The sequence below is a fragment of the Canis lupus genome, chromosome 6 (genome assembly GCF_048164855.1).
Source record: "Canis lupus baileyi chromosome 6, mCanLup2.hap1, whole genome shotgun sequence".
Classification (NCBI taxonomy): domain Eukaryota; kingdom Metazoa; phylum Chordata; class Mammalia; order Carnivora; family Canidae; genus Canis; species Canis lupus.
Window position 1 is genome coordinate 46,039,964 of NC_132843.1, and position 18,870 is coordinate 46,058,833.

Consider the following 18,870-nt stretch of genomic DNA (forward strand, 5'->3'; position numbering starts at 1 on the left):
AATTGGTTTTCGTCTTTGTCTGTAGGGTTATATGGAAAGGATTAAACCTATGGTGAGAGATGGAGTTTATTTCCTCTATGAGGCTCTACATGGACCACCAAAGAAAATCTTGGTAGAAGGTGCAAATGCAGCGCTACTAGATATTGATTTTGGTAAGTGAAATACGACTTGCAAAAGCTCATCTGAGCCCTAAAGTACTAAGGATATACATAATTCCTGTTTGCCTTATAGGGTTTTAAAACAAGGCTTTTAGCTTGTATATTCAGGAATAATGGAAGTTTGGGGCACCTGGGTGGCACAGTCAGTTGGGCCTCTGCCTTCAGCTCAGGTCACAATCCCAGAGTCCTGGATAGAGCTCAGTGGAGGAGCCTGCTTCTCTCTCTCCCTCTGGCCATTCTTCCTGCTTCTACTCTCTGGCTGGCTGTCAAATAAAGAAAAAAAAAATCTTAAAAAAAGAAAAGGAATGATGGAAGTTTGTCATCTACTAATCTTTTTTTTTTTTTTTACAGCAATATTATAGAATACACAATCCATGTGTTAAGTTTTTAGTTCATTAGAAAAATGAAATCACTGCTTGGGTCAGTGGGTTTGGGATTCTGTAAACTGGTTTTCATTGTGAGATTAGAGGAATCCTGTGGAAGGATCTTTAATTTAGCCGTTTTTTTCTTTTTTTTTTTTTTTTTTTTTAATATTGAGAACTAATAAGCTTTGTCATTAAACATGCCTCTTAAGATCTGTGGAAGTTTGTTTAACTCCCTGGGCTTGAGATCCTGAATGGATTAGGGCATTTCTTCCATCTTCAAAAAGTTAACCCTTTAGTGTCTTCCAACTACCACCTCATTAGATTGTTGGCCTTTCTCTCTGAATGTGATATCAAACGGTAAGTCTGAGTGTTCTCAGCTCTTACTGACATTTCATTGGCTTTTGACTGCAAGAAAACCAACTAAATAAAGTATATTTCTTTTGCAGTAGATATGTATTTTTTACTTCATAATATGCCTGTGCAATCTGGAAAGAAAACAGTGCCCACTGGCTTAGTGGGTAGTTTAAATAGGAACAGGATTTGAGGGTGAGGTGGGGATGAGGGAGTATACTCCCCTTAGCTTCTCTTGTCATTTTTGGGATTATTCCCGGAATAGAGTTGAGAAGGTAGGATATTGAATACCATAAAATTCTTAGTATATTGGTATTATTCTAGGTTGTGGCTGTATCTTGAAAATCTATATCAAGGGAATAAAATAAATTCATTTTTAAACTAACAGGAATGTGTTAAAAATACCTAGGTTATAAGTCTACGTAGTGGAATAACACAAGGGTTTTATCATGAAATTATTTAGCAATCCATTAGGTGAGTACATACCATATAACAAAGGAGCCTCTCCAGAATGAGCAACTACATTGATAGCTCTAATTACCTGTGTTTTTTATCTCCCTACAGACAAAAAGGATCAAGGCTAAAGGTTGAAGTTTAAGGAGGGCAGTTATATTCAAGTCTGTCCAGTACCTAGAATGTACTCAAATGGGGATTTTTCACAATAATTCTGTTTCAGAGTAATGTATATCTCTATGTGTGAATAATATTTGTTTCTTTTTTTAAGGAACTTACCCTTTTGTGACCTCTTCCAACTGTACAGTTGGAGGTGTCTGTACTGGGTTGGGAATGCCCCCGCAAAACGTTGGAGAAGTGTATGGGGTCGTGAAAGCTTACACAACTCGAGTTGGTATTGGTGCCTTCCCTACAGAGCAAGACAATGTAAGCCTATTTTTCAGTAGATCCAATTCTGAAGATTTTAAAATAAAACCTTCTGGGGTGCCTGGATTGCTCTTTTGGTTGAGTATCTGACTCTTGGTTTTGGCTCAGGTCATGATCTCAGTCAAGATCCTGGGATCGAGCCCTGTATTGGGCTCTGCACTCAGCATGGAGTCTACTTCAGATAATCTCTCCCTCTCTCACCCACTCACACTCGTTCTTCTCTCTCTCTCAAATAAATCATTTTTAAAAAATTGAAACTTCTGCTTTTCTTCCCCTTAATGAATTCTTATCTTCCTGTGCATTTCACTTATGTGGGAACAGATGGGCAAAAAAAGATGAAGGGTTAGAGAGTACTTAAAGGTAATTGTAAGCACCAAGCTACATGAAGGTGGGTTTATAAGGGAGATTGAGATAGTGAAGGAGAAAGAAGTAGTTAAAAATAAGAACTGCCTCTCACTAAGAGCGTATTGGGAGCCAAGGCCGAGGAGAGTAACCTCCAGACTTGGTGTGATCCTGACCAGCACTTTCATGGTGGTGACATCGGGGCAGGCACTGTCAGAGTGTTGTATACTCGGAAGCTCTTTGGACCTCACGACAGCCCAGGGAGGTGGGTAGTGGTCACTATCCTGCTTCTACACTTGAGAAAACTGTCAGGGAGAGCTGAAATCACTTGAGCCAAAGTCACACACAGGGACTGGGCTGGGATTCAAACCTGACAGAGCAACATTTTAAAAAACACATAGTTGTATTGATGTCAGAATAGAAGAGGTAGTGAAATGAAGACTTAATCAGAAAGGTATAAATTAAGAAATAGATAATAAGTGAAAAATTAGGTTCTGGGTAATGGCTGTGGCTTAGATCTTTCAGCATATTTTTCAACCTTATTTCTCTTTCTAAGGGTATTGTGCTTTCTACAACTCCTGAGTAGCTGAGAGTTTGTCCTGTGGTTTTCAGGAGATCATCAAACTATAGTAGTTCTTGGAATAATTGCTTTGACTTACCTATTTTAATAAATATTTACTAACAACTTTGTTTTTAATATGTAGCATTTTATATGTTAAAATTTAAGAAGTTAGCTAACATCATAAAAAAATACTGGTTTTAAAGAAATGGTAAAAAATGAAGCCAAAGTGGATCTCTTTCAAATAATGCCTACCTCACATAGTATCCATCATCTGTATAGAATTCTGTCTTCCACTTACTTTTTGGAAGATGTTCATCTCTGAGACTCTGACTTGTTATATGACCTTACATGTAATTCTACTGGATTAATAGCATTGGTATTATAATCCAAAGTCCTATTTTATACTTCTAGGAAATTGGAGAATTATTACAAACAAGAGGTCGAGAGTTTGGGGTAACCACTGGAAGGAAAAGAAGATGTGGCTGGTTGGACCTTGTTTTGCTCAAATATGCTCATATGATTAATGGATTTACTGCGTGAGTATTCTTAGAAACATTTATTTCAGGAAACTAAGGTATCATTCATGACCACAGGTTAAATTTTGTGGAGTGCAAGCTTGAAAATTAGTACCCTGGTAGAAAAATTTCAGTTTAGCCTCCAGATGATACTGTAGCCCGAGTTTCAAGTGCCCCAAGGGAGAGGACCCCAGGTTGTCTTCCTAGATATCCACGGTTGAGAAAAGGGAATCATGATACACCCACGTGCATGTAAGTATAGAGGGAAGTCAGATTAGGTAGGTAGATAGATGGTGCATTTAGTTTATATGGAAGGGAAGCAATATAACTGATTTAGTGCATGGGCTTGATGAATGTAACTTCTGTTTTGAAATCTCAGATTCATGTTTTGTGGCATCACTTTGGAAAAGTTAATCTTTCTGTGTTTTTTCATCATTAAAATCTAGATAATGTTATCTACTTCATGCGGGTGTTCTGAAAATTAGGTGAGAAATACAGTGAGAGCATATAGCACGCTGCCTGGCTCACTGAAAATGCTCAGTAAAAAGTTGCTATTAACACATGTATGTAAATATGTAAATAAGTGTACTCCTGTTTGTATTAATTTGGTTTAACTTCCAGCAAATAACAGAATAAAAGATTAAAAAGTAATCGTGGATAAGAATTTCAAACCTACCGTTTTATTTAAGCATAGATTTTCCCTTAAAATGGTTTCCTAGTTTATTGGGAGATTTGACATGTCTTGAAAAGGTCCTGAATGTGGTGTCCTTGCTTTGCTGTGACAATTTCTGAGCAGAAGGGTGGAGGTGATAGTAACCGGAGGGAAGGAATGAGGGTCAGTGGCCTGTGTGTAAATATACATGTATCTTGTAGTCCTCCATACAGAACAATGAGTATAGCTGTGTCCCACAGAGTGCATCCATTCCTCTAGGCAACTGTCCCTCAGATATGTGTGGATCCATCATAAGAAAGCTAAGCGGGGTGCCTGGGTGGCTCAGTTGGTTAAATGTCTGACTCTTGGTTTCAGCTCAGGTCATGGTCTCAGGTTGTGAGATTGAGTCACAGGCTGGGCTCCACGCTCTGTGTGGAGCCTGCTTGAGAGTCCCTCCTTCCCTCTGCCTCCCACTCACTTGTGTGCGCAAGTGCACGCTTTCTCTTTCTCTCAAAAAAAATTTTTTTTAAGTTAAAAGGTATATATAAATAAAAGAAAGTTAAACAAGATGGCGTGGATCAGGGAAAATACAGTTATTAGAGAAGTAACGCACAAGTAGATCAGTTAAATCTTTTTTTTTATTATGAGGAAAATGCACGCTTTATGTGTGGCAAACTTTAGAATATAATCCTAACCAGTTTTCAAATTGCTTTGGAATGTTTAGCTTTGTATGAATTTTTCTTTACTTCCTTAGCAGATTAGATGTTACTGCCTTTAAGAGTCTGCTGTTTGAACACTGCCTTTTCTTCCACTTAGGTTGGCACTTACCAAATTGGATATTTTGGACATGTTTACGGAAATCAAAGTTGGGGTTGCTTACAAGTTAGATGGTGAAATCATACCTCATTTCCCAGGTACTTTTTTCAGTCTGTGATATAAAGAATATTATTAGGTGAATGTGTTAGAACAATTTCATAAAGCTCTTTGGTGTATAGTTTATGATCTATAGCCACAGGGTTGATATGCTCTTTGTGAATGGTGGGAATATATTCACATCTCATCAGCATTTGTTCCATAGCTGCTATGCATTTGGGTTCTGGTTTGCAGTAATAAGCATGGGTTCAGACTCAAAATAGGAAAAAAGAAACGTAGTACCTCTGAGCCCAGCCCGCTGTGCTGCTCCTGAATTTCATCTTCCCTGTTTTGAAAGTAACTTCTGTGTAGGCATTCCTCTCTTCCTTGAGCAGTGTGGGATAGGAGGGAAAAGTACTTCTTACACGAGTTTAGCAGGCTCTTAATATATTAAGCCACGCTGTCCTTCAAGCCACACAAATGGTTTTTTCTGATACTCCTATGTCAAAAGTAGTTGGTTGTAGGAAGACTTCCTACATGATGCACTGTTTCTTCAGGCATATCGTTAGTTATAGGATTTCTTCAGTACTCAGGACGTTCCTTAAATGTTTCCAGCTTTCAAAAATAGGAACCGGTCATTTATTTAGTCATCCTGTAAGGCTGGGAATATGCCAAACAAAGGAATATTGACTAGTTTAATGAAACTTGGTAGGCTGCTAGGTCTTATGACTTGCTAGTGACAACCAGTCCTTGGGAACTGAGGATCACCTCAAGTTCTTAGAAACACATTTAGTCATTATCTGTTAGTCCGCATCTGGGCCATTTCCAGTTTTGTTTCTCTTGACTGTTTTTTCCTTAATTGTGGATCACTGTTTCTGTGATGAATGACTTCTGATTAAATGCACTTCTGTTGTAGTGACTCCTATTCTGTTATCTTCCTCTGAAGGGTATTGGTTCTTGTTTTAGGGGACAGTTAAATTACTGGGTAATCATCTTGAATTTGTATGAGCTTGGTTTTCTGCTGTATTAGTATAGTTATGTGAAAAGCCCAGGGTGTTTCCCAAACCTCCAAACTAGTATGGGTCAGCCTCCAAATTCTGTCTCCTCTGTGGATTGGATAGAGCTGAGTTTTAGATTTTGTTATGTAGGGTCTATAGTCAGTTTTACTCTTGAGCATGGTTTTTCATTTTAAGGAACAGCCTTCCTGCTATCTCAGCTGGATGCCAGGAGAGTTATCAAGGTATAAAGAGCTCTCTCCAATCTGGCAGTCCTGGAGCTCCAGTGTACCCTACCCTGTCCCTTTCCTTCTTGTTAGCACAGCTTGAAATCTAGAATCTGTCCCACTCAACTGTGTGACAGCATCTATCCGGAAAGCCTCCAGTGGTCCCGCGGGTCCCTCCTATGTAAAGTTGAATGCTAGCCGTGGGATGTCTACATGGACTTGTAAGGAGTAGGAGCTCTCTGAATAGCTCTGTCCTCTCTAAAACTTGACCATGATGAATCTAGCTGCTTCCACTGCACTGAAACCAGTTACCTACCTTCTCAGCTCAGTGGGACCACTGTTCTCTGGTGACTAGTGTCCTGACTTCCAGTGGCTGGGAAATTGCCCCTGGGCAGAGAGTTGAGTAGTTCTAGGACTTGTTTGTAAGTTTTCTTTTTCTCAGAAACTGCAGTTCTGTGCTGCCTGCCTGTTGTCCACACTGACCAGTCATGGGATATGGGCTGCTCCAGGGAGGCAGCTCCCTTCAGGTGAGGGCAGTTTCTGAGGAAATTCTGAACAAGCATCCTCAGTAGACAGTGCTTCCAGAGCTGAGGGGAATAAGTGTCTAAATCCTGAACTGGGAAGTCTGGATAGTATACCTACAGTATCCACTATATGGTCTCTAGTCAAAGAAACTGTTGTTATTTCTGTACATTCTTCTTTTCTATTAGGGAATACAGTGAAAATGGTTAAGTGAGATAATGAAGACAATTTCCAGCTAAGCTTTTGTACAGTTACAAAATCAGTAGATTTTCCAGATGAGAGCAAGTATAATAAGTCTCCTTTCTGTGAGATTGCTGCCTTTATGCAGGGCCACAATCTCTAATTCACAGCACAGAAATCTAAAAAGCTCTAAAAGTGGAAAGTTTAAAGTTTAGCACCAGAGTCCTTTGACAGCAAAACCTGACTTGGGTTGATAATAGAACCAATAATCTGACTGCTTACAGTGAATAATTCTGTTGCTGCAGGAATGTGTTTGATTATGAAAATATTGCCTCAGGTGGTAAATATACTGTCTGACCTTCCTACACTCTGGGAAACTCTGCATTCCATAACATATCTGACTCCAAGGATTTTTTTTTTAAAGGATTTATTTATTTATTCATGAGAGACACAGAGAGGTAGAGAGAGAGGCAGAGACACAGGCAGAGAGAGAAGCAGGTTCCATGCAGGGAGCCTGACGTGGGACTCGATCCTGGGTCTCTAGGATCAGGCCCTGGGCTGAAGGCGGCACTAAACCACTGAGCCACCCGGGCTGCCCTGACTCCAAGGATTTTGACAAGATTATGAACCTGTAACATAGCAAAAAGTTGTTTGACAATAGGCAGTGTTCTACCAAGAGAAAACAGACTTACTCTTTAACTTTCAGCAAACCAAGAAGTCTTAAATAAAGTTGAAGTTCAATATAAGACGCTCCCAGGTTGGAACACAGATATATCAAATGCAAGGACATTTAAAGAACTACCTATTAACGCACAAAATTATGTTCGATTTATTGAGGATGAGCTTCAAATTCCAGGTAAGTGTACTTTATGAACAACTATCTTTACTTTTCTCTACTTCTAACTTAATTGTCTACCTTTGAGATAGGATCAAAGAAAGATCATTGTTACTTTGTAGAGTGTTCACAATTTGTACGAATGCCCAGGAAGACACAAAATAATGTTATCTCTTAGACTAAATATAATCATTTGTTTTTAATCTTTCATATACCTGAAGACCTATGCCTCACACCATTTTGACCCTGTCTTAATTGTCTGCCACTCTGATTTTTACCCTGTGACATTCATGCTTGTTGCTTTCTCCCTCTTAGTCACAAATCCTTTTGTATCTTTACCTCCACCAAAAATGGTTTGTGGGTTCGTGGTTTTTCCATTTGGGATTAAATCACTCTTGGGAGTTGAAGTTTTTGAATAGTTAGGAAATAACAGGTATAGAAAACAACAGGAAATCCAATTTGAAAAAAATAGAAGAGGAGAGTAAAGAATAAAACTTTATTAAAAAAATCTAAACTGGCCAGGGAGTTAGGCATCACCAGGTAATGGCTGTCACTAGTCTTTCTTTTGACACATTGCTTTCTTCCTTCTACTTGCACTGGTAGAGATTGGAGAAACAAAAGTGAAGTGGGTAGAAGGTGTCCTCTATGTAGAATCCATTATGCACTTATTCTGATTTGTATTGTGGTACGTCTCAAATATGAGTCTCGTTTTCCAGATTGCTAACTGTCCCTACCAGCGTGATGTCAGATTTAGTCAGCATGTTTGCTCTGGCTCTTAGTCAACATTTTTTTGAAATACAAGCAGTAGTGAATTTAACAGTGACCTGTGTAAAATTCCATAAAGGTTCTCCCATATGGTACGATATTTAGAGATTCCTATGGAAAGGTACAGGCTGTGCAAGTTAAAATAGTATTCTTTTCCAGATGGTTCTACTTTTTTGAGATATAAAAGTTACACTGTCACCTCTTAGCATCCTGCATTTATCAAATATGCTTATCTAGTTATTAGGGACTTCATCAAGGATTCTTTAGGTCCCTGCTGGTTTGGGCCAGTATTTTGCTGACCTAATTATTAGGCATTGAGGACTTGGAAATACCACACGATTAAAACTGGAACGAGTAAGGCACAACACCTGTGCTGGATCCTGACTGCACGTTCTTCCAGCAGGACAGCAAAGGATAAAACAAGTGTTGCTAGAATGCAGCTCACAGCTAGCACCTAATAAAAGGAAGTTAGAAGCTATCTCAAAAGAATGTGTGAAAGCATAAGGGTGGTGCCATATACTATCACAAAAGGCCCCTGGCACTGTTAAATAGTGACCCTGAGAAAAGTGAGGGTCTTTTCTCTCCAGGAATTGAACATTATAAATAATACTATTCTTGTACCTTTTTCTCCCCTCCCAGTTAAATGGATCGGTGTAGGTAAATCCAGAGAGTCTATGATTCAACTCTTTTAAGGATTTCCAGTGATGCAAGAAACACTCCTTGAGGGGAGGGGAAAGGACTTTCTTAAATATTACATTTACAATCTGCGAAGTTCAAGAATAAAGACATTGAATTGAGTTTTAAGCCCTCCAGTTGTTTCCAGTCATTCAAGATGGCTAGCTGGTGAGGAGATACTTTGGCGTGTTCCAGTGTCAGCTGCCTTCGCTGGCAGAATCGCCGAGTCATGTGTTGCTCCTGCTGCTCACGGTGCCACGTTTTCTGTCCGTGTTTAGTCATAGTATGATCCATGTTGTTTGAAATCTAAGATAGAATTCCTTTCAGTGTAGTTTTTCTTCATTATTGTCACTGTGTGTTCTTTGGTTTTACCTCTATTAAATGGGAAGAACAATTAATGCAGTTTTGCACAAATATTTTTTACATTCTGGTCATTCAATTTGTCATTGTGATCTTTGCTCTTCGACAAAAATGATGAGAAGAAGGGTCTGTAAACTTTTGTAATGCTATAAATTCTGTTTCACTTGTGAACTGTTTATTTTCTGCTGAGACCATTGCAAATTTGAGCTTTGGCAGGGGGGAGGGGATTATGTTCATGTATCCTTGAATTTGTACAGAACACAAAACTTGTTTCTGTCTGTAAATTATTTAATACATTGGACATTTAATTAAATGTTCAGAGAAAGGTGTTCCCTAAAGCAACAATCTTAATGTTTAAAAAAAATTAGTCATTAAAAGATCATTGTGATAATTGGTGGATATTTTACTTTAATTTCAGTCATTAACTATGAAATGTATAGCTGTCCTTTTCTATCTTACCATTATTTCTAAATCTAGTGGATTGATTTTCAGCATTGTGCCTGCCAGTATGCCTACAAGATTATCTTATATAATAAGTGTCCAAATGAACCCAAATTGTCAGTCATAATTTTGATCATGCCTTTATTTTTTCTTTCTTGGAAAAAAAGAGGTTTTGTTTTCACAATTAGGCTTAACATACTGTGTTGTAGATTATCCTTCAGTGAACTATTTTAAATGTTAAAATTAGGTGCCACTTAAATTTATTTTATTATGCCATCAATAGCTGATTAAAAAGAACCAAATATTTCTAGTATGGTTTGTGTATTGTGTTTTGTTCTGGTAAGAGAAGTACTGGCAATACTGATACAGAGAAGATGAGCTTTGTCCCTGTAGTATGTAAGGATGAGGTGAGGAGAGAGAGATCAAAACAGAATCTTAGAAAATAATGTAAATATTTTTTGTCTTCACTAGACATATTTTACTTAATACTTAGTTCAGAAAATTCTAAAACAGAGCCAGCCTTGTTGAATTCAATAAACCAAAAGGATAGTACAGAGGATCTTACAAGCCCATCGCCAATCAATAATGACTTTTATGTAAAATTTATATTTAATATACAATAAATAGTTTTTATTTATTCTAATGGAAATTGAATGGGCTTTTATTTCTTCTTACCCTTTATCTTCCTACTTGAACTTCACATCAGGTTGAGTTGAAATTAGGTTTTTAAGTCCTTATTCTCATCTTGGCTGAAAGTCTGTTATGGAAACATAATTTTAATAATGGTCCAGAGGCAGATGTGAAGAACTCATTCTCCAAAGAGATTACTAAAAAATAAATGAGTAAACTTAAAGAAATATCTTAGGGGCAGCTGGCTTTCTCAGAAGAGCATACAACTCTTGATCTTAGGTTGTGAATTTGAGCCCCCTGTAGGGATTACCAAAAAAAAAAAAAAAAAACTAAAAAAAATTCATTTTCTGAGTCAGTGCTTTTTTTTTTTAAGATTATATTTATTTATTAGAGACACAGAGGGAGGCAGAAACACAGGCAGAGGAAGCAGGCCTCCTGCAAGGAGCCCAATATGGGACTCAATCCCAGATTCCAGGATCATGCCCTGAGCCGAAGGCAGATGTTCAACCACTGAGCCACCCAGGCGTCCCAGTGCTTTTTTTTTTTTAACCAAAAAAAATACAGATATCCTATTGATTTGATAGGCATTTACTTATTTTTGACCAGAGTAATTCTCTCCTTTCATTACAAGTGAGCTTAAGTTGGTTAAGAGAGAGGTTCTGCTCTTCAGATACAGTTCAGTTTTTGAAATCCTGGATAACAGTATTACACTAATAAATCTTTATTGAACAAGAGTATATGCTAGAATCTACTAGGTGTTGGGGGACGTGGTAGTGTATTGTGGGGCAGCATGTCAGACAAATGTATTTGTAGGTTATCTGTGCTACAGTGGGAGAGTGCAAGATGCTATGAAGGAGAACTTAATCTAAGTTTGGAAGGAGTCAGATACAGCCTTTAGCAGAATAGCATTCAAACAGACCAAAGGGATGAGTCGTCAGAGGGACAGTGCAAAGGCACGGAGGCTGGAAACACCTTGGAAAGTTGGAATAACTGAACAAAATGAGTGAGGGGCTGGTGAGGCAGATAGGCTGGCAAGAAGTTGGAGGAGGATTCTGCCAAATAACCAAAATATGTTTCCACTGAAAGAAAAGGACAAAGCCAAAATGTAATCACTATGCTTAAAGGGGCATAATGACACAGAAAAACTGAAAGAGAAGCATACTCTTCAAATCTTAAAAATTCAGTAGAGGGGCACTAGGTGGCAGAACAAGGTATTTCAATGGGGTGATGGCCTATTTATTTACTTTTTTTTTTTTTTTTTATGATAGTCACAGAGAGAGAGAGAGAGAGAGAGAGGCAGAGACATAGGCAGAGGGATAAGCAGGCTCCATGCACCGGGAGCCCGACGTGGGATTCGATCCCGGGTCTCCAGGATCGCGCCCTGGGCCAAAGGCAGGCGCCAAACCGCTGCGTCACCCAGGGATCCCTATTTATTTACTTTTTATATATTAATGGATTGATAGAAATAAATGTCCTTCACAAATGAGTGTGAATTGAATGCCATTCCAGTCAGAATTGCCAGGGGGTTGTCTAACTGGACAAGAGTGTATCAAAACTTTAGTGGAAAAATGAATGTGCAATATTTTCTAAGATATTTTTGAAAAAGGAATGTGTTGAGACTTTTTCCCCCACCAGATGTTAAAACATTGTGAAGCTCCTGTTGTCAAAGTATGTGATATTGTCATGGGAATGAACAAATATACAAGGGGAATGGACTGGGCATTTCGGGAGTAGATGCAACATGTTTGGGAACTTGGTATGAGCTAAAAATGGAAATTTTGTGTTAATAGGAAAAGTGCATTAAAAAATGATAATCTTAAAATAGGAACTTCAGATTGAATAAAACTCAAATCACAAAACTCAAATCACAAAAGTAATATAGGAATATCTTTAGGAGAGCCTTCTAAAGAAAAATCAGGAAACTTAGAAACTATAAGGAAATATGTGCAGATTTGACCAAATTAAAAAATTTTTAAATACTTATGAACAAAGCTCATTTAAAAAAACAAAGAACACAAGAAAATCCTGAGAAACCAAAAAGCAAACTGGGAAAAAATATTTCAACACAAATCCCTTGACACAAAGAGCTGCCACAAGTAAGAACATGACGACTAACAGAAAAGATGGGTAAAGCAATACATACCAATCAATCCACAGAAAAATAAATGTAAATGGCCCAGAACATGAAAAGGCATGCCTTGTCCCCTACAGACAGGAAAATGAGAGTTAACATAATGAGATACCACTTTCCATCTCAGAGTGGTAAATTTGTAAAATCAGTGCTATGGCCCTTTCATATACATACTCCTGGCAGGGGGTAATTGCTACAATATGGGGGAAGCAATTTGGCAATTTCTGGTACAATTTGTATTTGCAAATGCTTTGACCCACCAGCAATCCCATTCTCCCCCCACCCCTTAAAAAACACAGCCCTATTTTGCATATAGTTGTATCATTGGAAACACAAATGTCCATTAATGGTACACCATGATCCTCTATGAAATCTTTAAAAATATCCAGTTAGATCAATGCACGTTGATTATAAGATGACCGTGAAACACTGACATGACCCACAGCAAGTTTTCTGTGTGACTCCATTTGGAGGGAGAAGGGAAGGAGAAAATTGAAAACTATTTGTTGATCTAAAGCTAAGACAAAGTATGTAGGGGGATATGTCAAATAGTTAACATTGGTCACTTGGAGAGGACTTGGAGGATTCCCCAATTCATCTTTGTATTAAATTTTTTAAAGCATACTATTTTAAGTATTTTTAAGAAATGAGCAACAACAGTTTACTGAGAATAATTTGCTGTGTCAAGTGTACCTGAGAACCGAGTATATTTAGTGATTAATACTTTCAGAAACCCACTTTATATGTCATAGTCTATGCACCTTTGGAATGCTGGCATTTGGCATCACTTTATAGGCTCAATCTTTAGAAACCCTGTGAATGAACTTCCACAGTGACACAAAGACAAAGGTAGTGAATGCAGGGAAAACTACTTTCACTGGATTCTGCAGTCACATAGTATATATTAGCCTCCAGAATTGCCTTAGCTTCCAGAATTTGGAGGGAAGAGATGACTATACCCCTGTAACTCTTTCCCACTGCTTTCATTTATTTGTTTCCCCAAAACTGAAGAAGAGTATTGTTTGGGAATATCAATGTATATACCATTAGCCTAGCTTCTCATTTATAACTGCATCCACCTGTATAGAATCTACTTGAGAAGGAAAATAAGATTTGGATCATCTTTATGCACAATGTCAATCCATCAGTCTTGGTCTGATTTTATTTTTGTCAGTTATCCATACATACATAATGGTTTTTATTGAAACAACTTTATTGAGGTATAATTTATATACCATAAAATTCACTTGTTTTAAGAATATAACTTGGTGATTTAGTAATCACCACGATCCAATTTTAGAATGTTTCCATCACCCCATAAAAATTCTTTGTGCCTAAGGCACTTGGGTGGCTGAGCTGGTTAAGTGTTTGACTTAATGATCTCAGAGTCCTGGGGTCAGGCTCCCTGCTTATTAGCAGGGTGAGAGTCGGGGGGGGGGGGGTGGCGGTCAGCTTGCCCCTCTGCCCCTCCCCTGTTCTCTCTCAAATAAAATCTTTAAAAAACCTCTTTGTGCCCATTTGTAACCTCTCCCTGTTACCACCTCGAACCTCACAAATCTCTCTCCCTCCATAGAATTGCCTTTCTCAGACATTTCACATAAATGAAATCATGTAATATGGAGTCTTCTGCATCTGGCTGTTTCCAGTTAGTGTAATGTTATGAGGCCATACCAGGGACTTCATTCCTTTTTATTGCCGAACAGTAGCCCGTTATGTTATACCACCTTTTTCTTCATCTGTTCATGGATACTTTATTTACAATTTTTATCTTTTTATGAAAAATACTGTTGTGAGCATTTGTAAATATATGTGGACATATCTTTTCATTCCTCTTAGCTAGACACCTAGGAGTGGAATTTCTGAATCCTAATTATTAATTTTTAAAAGAAATTTCCAAAACACACTAGTTTACACTCATACCAACAATGTATGAAGGGTTCCTATTTCTCTATATCCTTGTCAATACATATAATAAATAGTATGTCTTTTTTATTGTAGCCATTTTAATTGGTGTGAAGAGTTGTGTTGTTTTAATTTGCATTTTTCTAAAGTGACTAATGATGTTGTAATACCTTTTCATGGTAATTTATGTATCTTTCATAAGATGAAATTATCTTTACATAAATGTAAAGATACATTTATGTATCTTTCTTTTGAAGTGTCTGTTCAAATATTTTGTCCATTCTTGAGTTAGGTTATTTTCAGTAAAAGAATGGAAAAAAGATATTCTAATATCGTATATGATAGACTAAGTCAAAAACTATTACAACTGACAAAGGACCTTATGTATTAATAAAAGGGTCAAATCGTCAAGAGATGTAGTAATTATAAACATATACTCATCAAACAACAGAGCCCCCAAATACATAAAGCAAATGTTGACAGATTTGAGGGGAGAAATAGTTCTTTGATAATAGGAGTTTTCAATACCCCACTTTCAGTAATTCATAGACCATTTAGGTAAAAGGAAACTGAGAACTTGAACAATACTACAAACCTGCCAGACTTAACAGACATTTATGAAACCCTTTACCTCAAAATAATGGAATACGCATTCTTTTCAAGTGCACATGGGATATTCTCCCGTATAGACCCTATGTTAGGTCACAAAACAAGTCTCAGAGTTTAAAATATCGAAATCCTACAAAGTAACTTCTTTGATGAAAATGAAATGATGCTAGAAATCCTTTAACAGGAGGAAAACTAGGGGCACGTGGGTGGCTCAGTACTTGAGCATCTGACTTCAGCTCAGGTCAGGATCCCAGGATCCTGGAATCGAGTCCTACGTGCAGCTCCCTGCGTGGAGCCTGCTTCTCCCTCTGCCTATGTCTCTGTTTCTCTCTGTGTGTCTCTCATGAATAAATAAAATCTTTTAAAAGTGGGAGGAAAACTGGAAAATTCACAGTAGAGATTTAAAAACACTCTTTTAACCAGTGGGTCAAGGAAGAAATCCAAGGGAAATCAGGAAACACTTAAAAGTTGAATGACAACAAAAACACAACATACTAAACCATGGGATGCTGCAAACATGAGTGGTGCTCCACAGGAAATTGATAGCAGTAAAAGGTCTCCCATCAACAACCTAAGTTTATAACTTGAGTTAAAAAGGAGTAACTGAAACCCAAAGCCAGTAAAAGGAAGGAAATAATAAAAATGAGAGTGAAGAGAAACAAAATAGAGACTAGAAAATAACAGAGAAAATCAGTGAAACCAAAAGTTGGTTATTTTTATTTTCTGTTTTCATGTGTAAGGCCACAGCATACACACTGCATTTGAGGTTTCTAGTCCCTTGATGATTTCCTCTGATTTTCTGTTCAGTCTCTAGGATGCTTATTAGTCAGATGATAGACCCTCTGATTTATTATTCTATGTCTCTTTTTTTTAAAAGGTTTTATTTATTTATTTATTTGAGAGAGTGAGCCCTTGAGCAGGAGGAGGAGCAGAAGAGGGAGAAGCAGCAGGAAAGGATCTCAAGCAGACTTCTCGCTGGGTGTGGAGCCTGATGCGGGGCTTGATCTCATGATCTGAGCCAAAACTAAGAGTGGGACACTTAACTTACTGAACCACCGAGGTGCCCCTCTGTGTCTCTTCTCTTAAAACAATAATTTTATTTGCCTTTCTCTTCTATATAAAGTTTTTCTGAATTTTCTTCCAAACCTGTCCAATTTTTAACTTTAGCAATCACAATTTTAATTTTCTTTAAAGATTTATTGATTTATTCATGAGAGACAGAGAGAGAGAGAGAGAGGCAGAGACACAGGCAGAGGGAGAAGCAGGCTTCCCCGCAGGGAGCCCAACGTAGGACTCAATCCTGGATCCTGGGATCACGCCCTAAAGCCGAAGACAGACACTCAACTACTGAGCCACCCAGGCATCCCCACATTTTTAATTTCTAAGAGGTTTGGAAAATTGCTCATATTTGTGGATGTAATTATTTTGACACATCCCTTGTCAGATGACAGTGTTACTTTGTTAGCTTGTTTTAGATTCCTTGGTGTTCCCTGAATTGTTTCCTCTGGGATAATTTCTTTATTTTGGTCTTTGTCTTTTATCTTCTGTTATTTTTCCAACTCTGGTGATCCTTGATTGGCTCTTCACATCTAAGACTATGGCAGTGGAACACTATCAGAAATTGTGTTCCTGGGGAAGTTTGTCAACTGGTAGGCTTCACTTTGGGGTGTTGAGTAGGAATCCTAACTTGTACGTTGGGTGGTTACTAAGGGCAGAATGTAGGATTCTTTTTTTGGAATCATTAATTTCTTTAGAAAATACCCTCTAACTTTTTGCCTGGAGAATCCATACCCCGTTGTTCAGATAGGGGTATTAACTCTGTATACAGACTTTCAATTAATCCTTTTTTTTAAACCAGTCTCATAGCTCACTACAGCCCTAAACTGTATCTGGGTTTCTGCATCCAGAGCACCCTTATGGTCTGTGGTGCCTGCAGTTTTCCTCCCTGACTACATCACAGGTTCTTTTTTTTTTTTTTTTTTCTTTTCAATAGTGAATGATGCAGTTATTGATTGTATCCCTACCTGGTCCCCTGTATAACCATTGAGTTATATGTAAGATGCTTTGTAAGCGCCAGCAATGAGACTGGTTTTGGGGCTGATGTGAAAACAGATGACAAGTTCTCTTAAACTTGACTCTTGATTCCCTGCCTTCGGCTGATTGCCTCAATCTGAAAAGAATTTGCAATGTGTAAATGTTTCAGGATTGTAACCATTTGGATACACACTTAAAATTAGTTCCGTTATCATTATTTTCATCTTTAAGAGTCACGTAAGAATTCCAAATGTTTTGTTCAAATGCCATGATTATTTTAAATGCAAAGGTTTTCCTTCAAAGCTGCCTCTCTTCACAACAGTAGAACTCTGGCAGTGAATTTAGTGGTGTAGGATTTGATGAAACTGTGGCTAATTTCTGGTTGCAACCTGGAATTTAAAACAGAATGATTTATTTTAAGACCATTCACTCCTAAGTTTTAACATGCTGTCAATTGTGTACAATAAAATAATTTGAGGGATTTAAGACAAAGGAATATAAATAAAAGATGTGAGAGAAAAACAGTCAAAAGGTTATCTCTGTGTTTCTCTCTGATCAAGAGGCATATCACTGAATTAATGCCCAAATGTAAATAAAATTAAATCAATCATAAATTTGCATTTTGATGTATTAATTATAGACCCCCAAACCCTTTAACAATATATTATTAATGGGCCAGTTTGTATGATGTTTATATCAAACTTCAGTTGTTACCATCACTAAATTCATACCCATTGGAGTTCCCTTGTATTTTATAACCTCCTATCTACAATCACAGACAGTCTTTGAAAAATAAAATGAATCATTAGTTGAGAACTACAGGGAAAATTTAACCAACTTGCCAAATCCCATTTATTCCAACTACTTTAATAATATAGTATCATTTAATATTATACTAATTTAAGAGATTTTCAAGAATAACTTTGATTATACGTGATTATTACCTTATGCACTGGTTTGAGAACTTAATCTCAGTATAAGATACAATTCCATTGCATTAGGGTTTTTTTGTTGTTGTTTACAAATATTTATTATGGCACATGTTAATTAATTCTTTGATCAACAACAATAATAATGTAATAGCTAACATTTTTTTGAAGGCTTATTAATGTTACGTACAAGCAAAATGCTAAAGTCTTTACATGGATATCTCAGTTCTGGTAGGTAGATACTATTTTTACCCTTTTTGCAGATGAGAGAACTGAAGGTCAGACTGCTACCGAGATCATGTATTTTATTCTTTTAAGTATTTGGCGCCAGGGTGAGTAATACAAGGGCAAGTTTTGTCTGAGGGGCCATCCTATCCTACAGTGCTGTAAGTTCTCGAAGAATAGAATCTGCTTTCCTTATACTATGTTTTGTACATAGTCTGTGCTTGATAAATATTTCCTAAATAAATGAACGAACCCCTATGTCCTGAGAAAGAATTTTTACTGAGGAAGAATTTCTTGAGCAATAACTGATCTATCACGATCTGTATGTAATCTGTTTCTCACCAATTCCCAAAAAGAAATAAGAACTGAACGTGAACTGCAAATCAGTGTTCATCAAGACGTAAGTCCTACCCTTAAAATCTGATCACAAAGACTGTCAGATGGTCAAGAGAAAGAACCCCACACCTTGATACACAACTTAATGTCGATCTTATTCTGTGAGAAGCCCTTCCCTGCAAAGACTCCTTTAAGGAATCAGTTTCTTGATTCAAACAAAAGCTTGAGTCAGCAGCCACTGCTGTGTTCTCTCTCAAAGCTCAGATTTGTGACCTCTCTGCCGAGTCTTTTGCAGACCAGACCTGCCTGATTGTTGCTTACAAAATAGGCATCAAGAAAGTATCTTGCAAATTCTCTACTGTTAACAGCTATCCTCAACTGCGTGAACTGCAGAGTCT

At 37.6% G+C, this 18,870-nt stretch overlaps 2 protein-coding genes across 11 annotated transcripts in view; one reads left to right on the forward strand and one right to left on the reverse strand.

Annotated features, from left to right (window-relative positions):
* The window catches only part of ADSS2 (adenylosuccinate synthase 2), a 37,215-nt gene extending 27,226 nt beyond the window's left edge, over positions 1 to 9,989 (forward strand). For all 6 annotated transcript variants that reach the window (XM_072830319.1, XM_072830321.1, XM_072830318.1 and 3 more), the window contains 6 exons: positions 26 to 152; positions 1,599 to 1,753; positions 3,069 to 3,193; positions 4,641 to 4,738; positions 7,307 to 7,456; positions 8,840 to 9,989. In XM_072830319.1, the coding sequence (XP_072686420.1) occupies positions 26 to 152; positions 1,599 to 1,753; positions 3,069 to 3,193; positions 4,641 to 4,738; positions 7,307 to 7,456; positions 8,840 to 8,892 (708 nt within the window). In that variant the 3' untranslated portion in view covers positions 8,893 to 9,989. The remainder of the gene's footprint in view (positions 1 to 25; positions 153 to 1,598; positions 1,754 to 3,068; positions 3,194 to 4,640; positions 4,739 to 7,306; positions 7,457 to 8,839) is intronic.
* Positions 9,990 to 10,665: 676 nt separating this feature from the next.
* Positions 10,666 to 18,870, reverse strand: part of SPMIP3 (sperm microtubule inner protein 3) — a 30,971-nt gene continuing 22,766 nt past the window's right edge. For all 5 annotated transcript variants that reach the window (XM_072830333.1, XM_072830332.1, XM_072830329.1 and 2 more), the window contains one exon: positions 10,666 to 17,371. In XM_072830333.1, the coding sequence (XP_072686434.1) occupies positions 17,280 to 17,371 (92 nt within the window). In that variant the 3' untranslated portion in view covers positions 10,666 to 17,279. The remainder of the gene's footprint in view (positions 17,372 to 18,870) is intronic.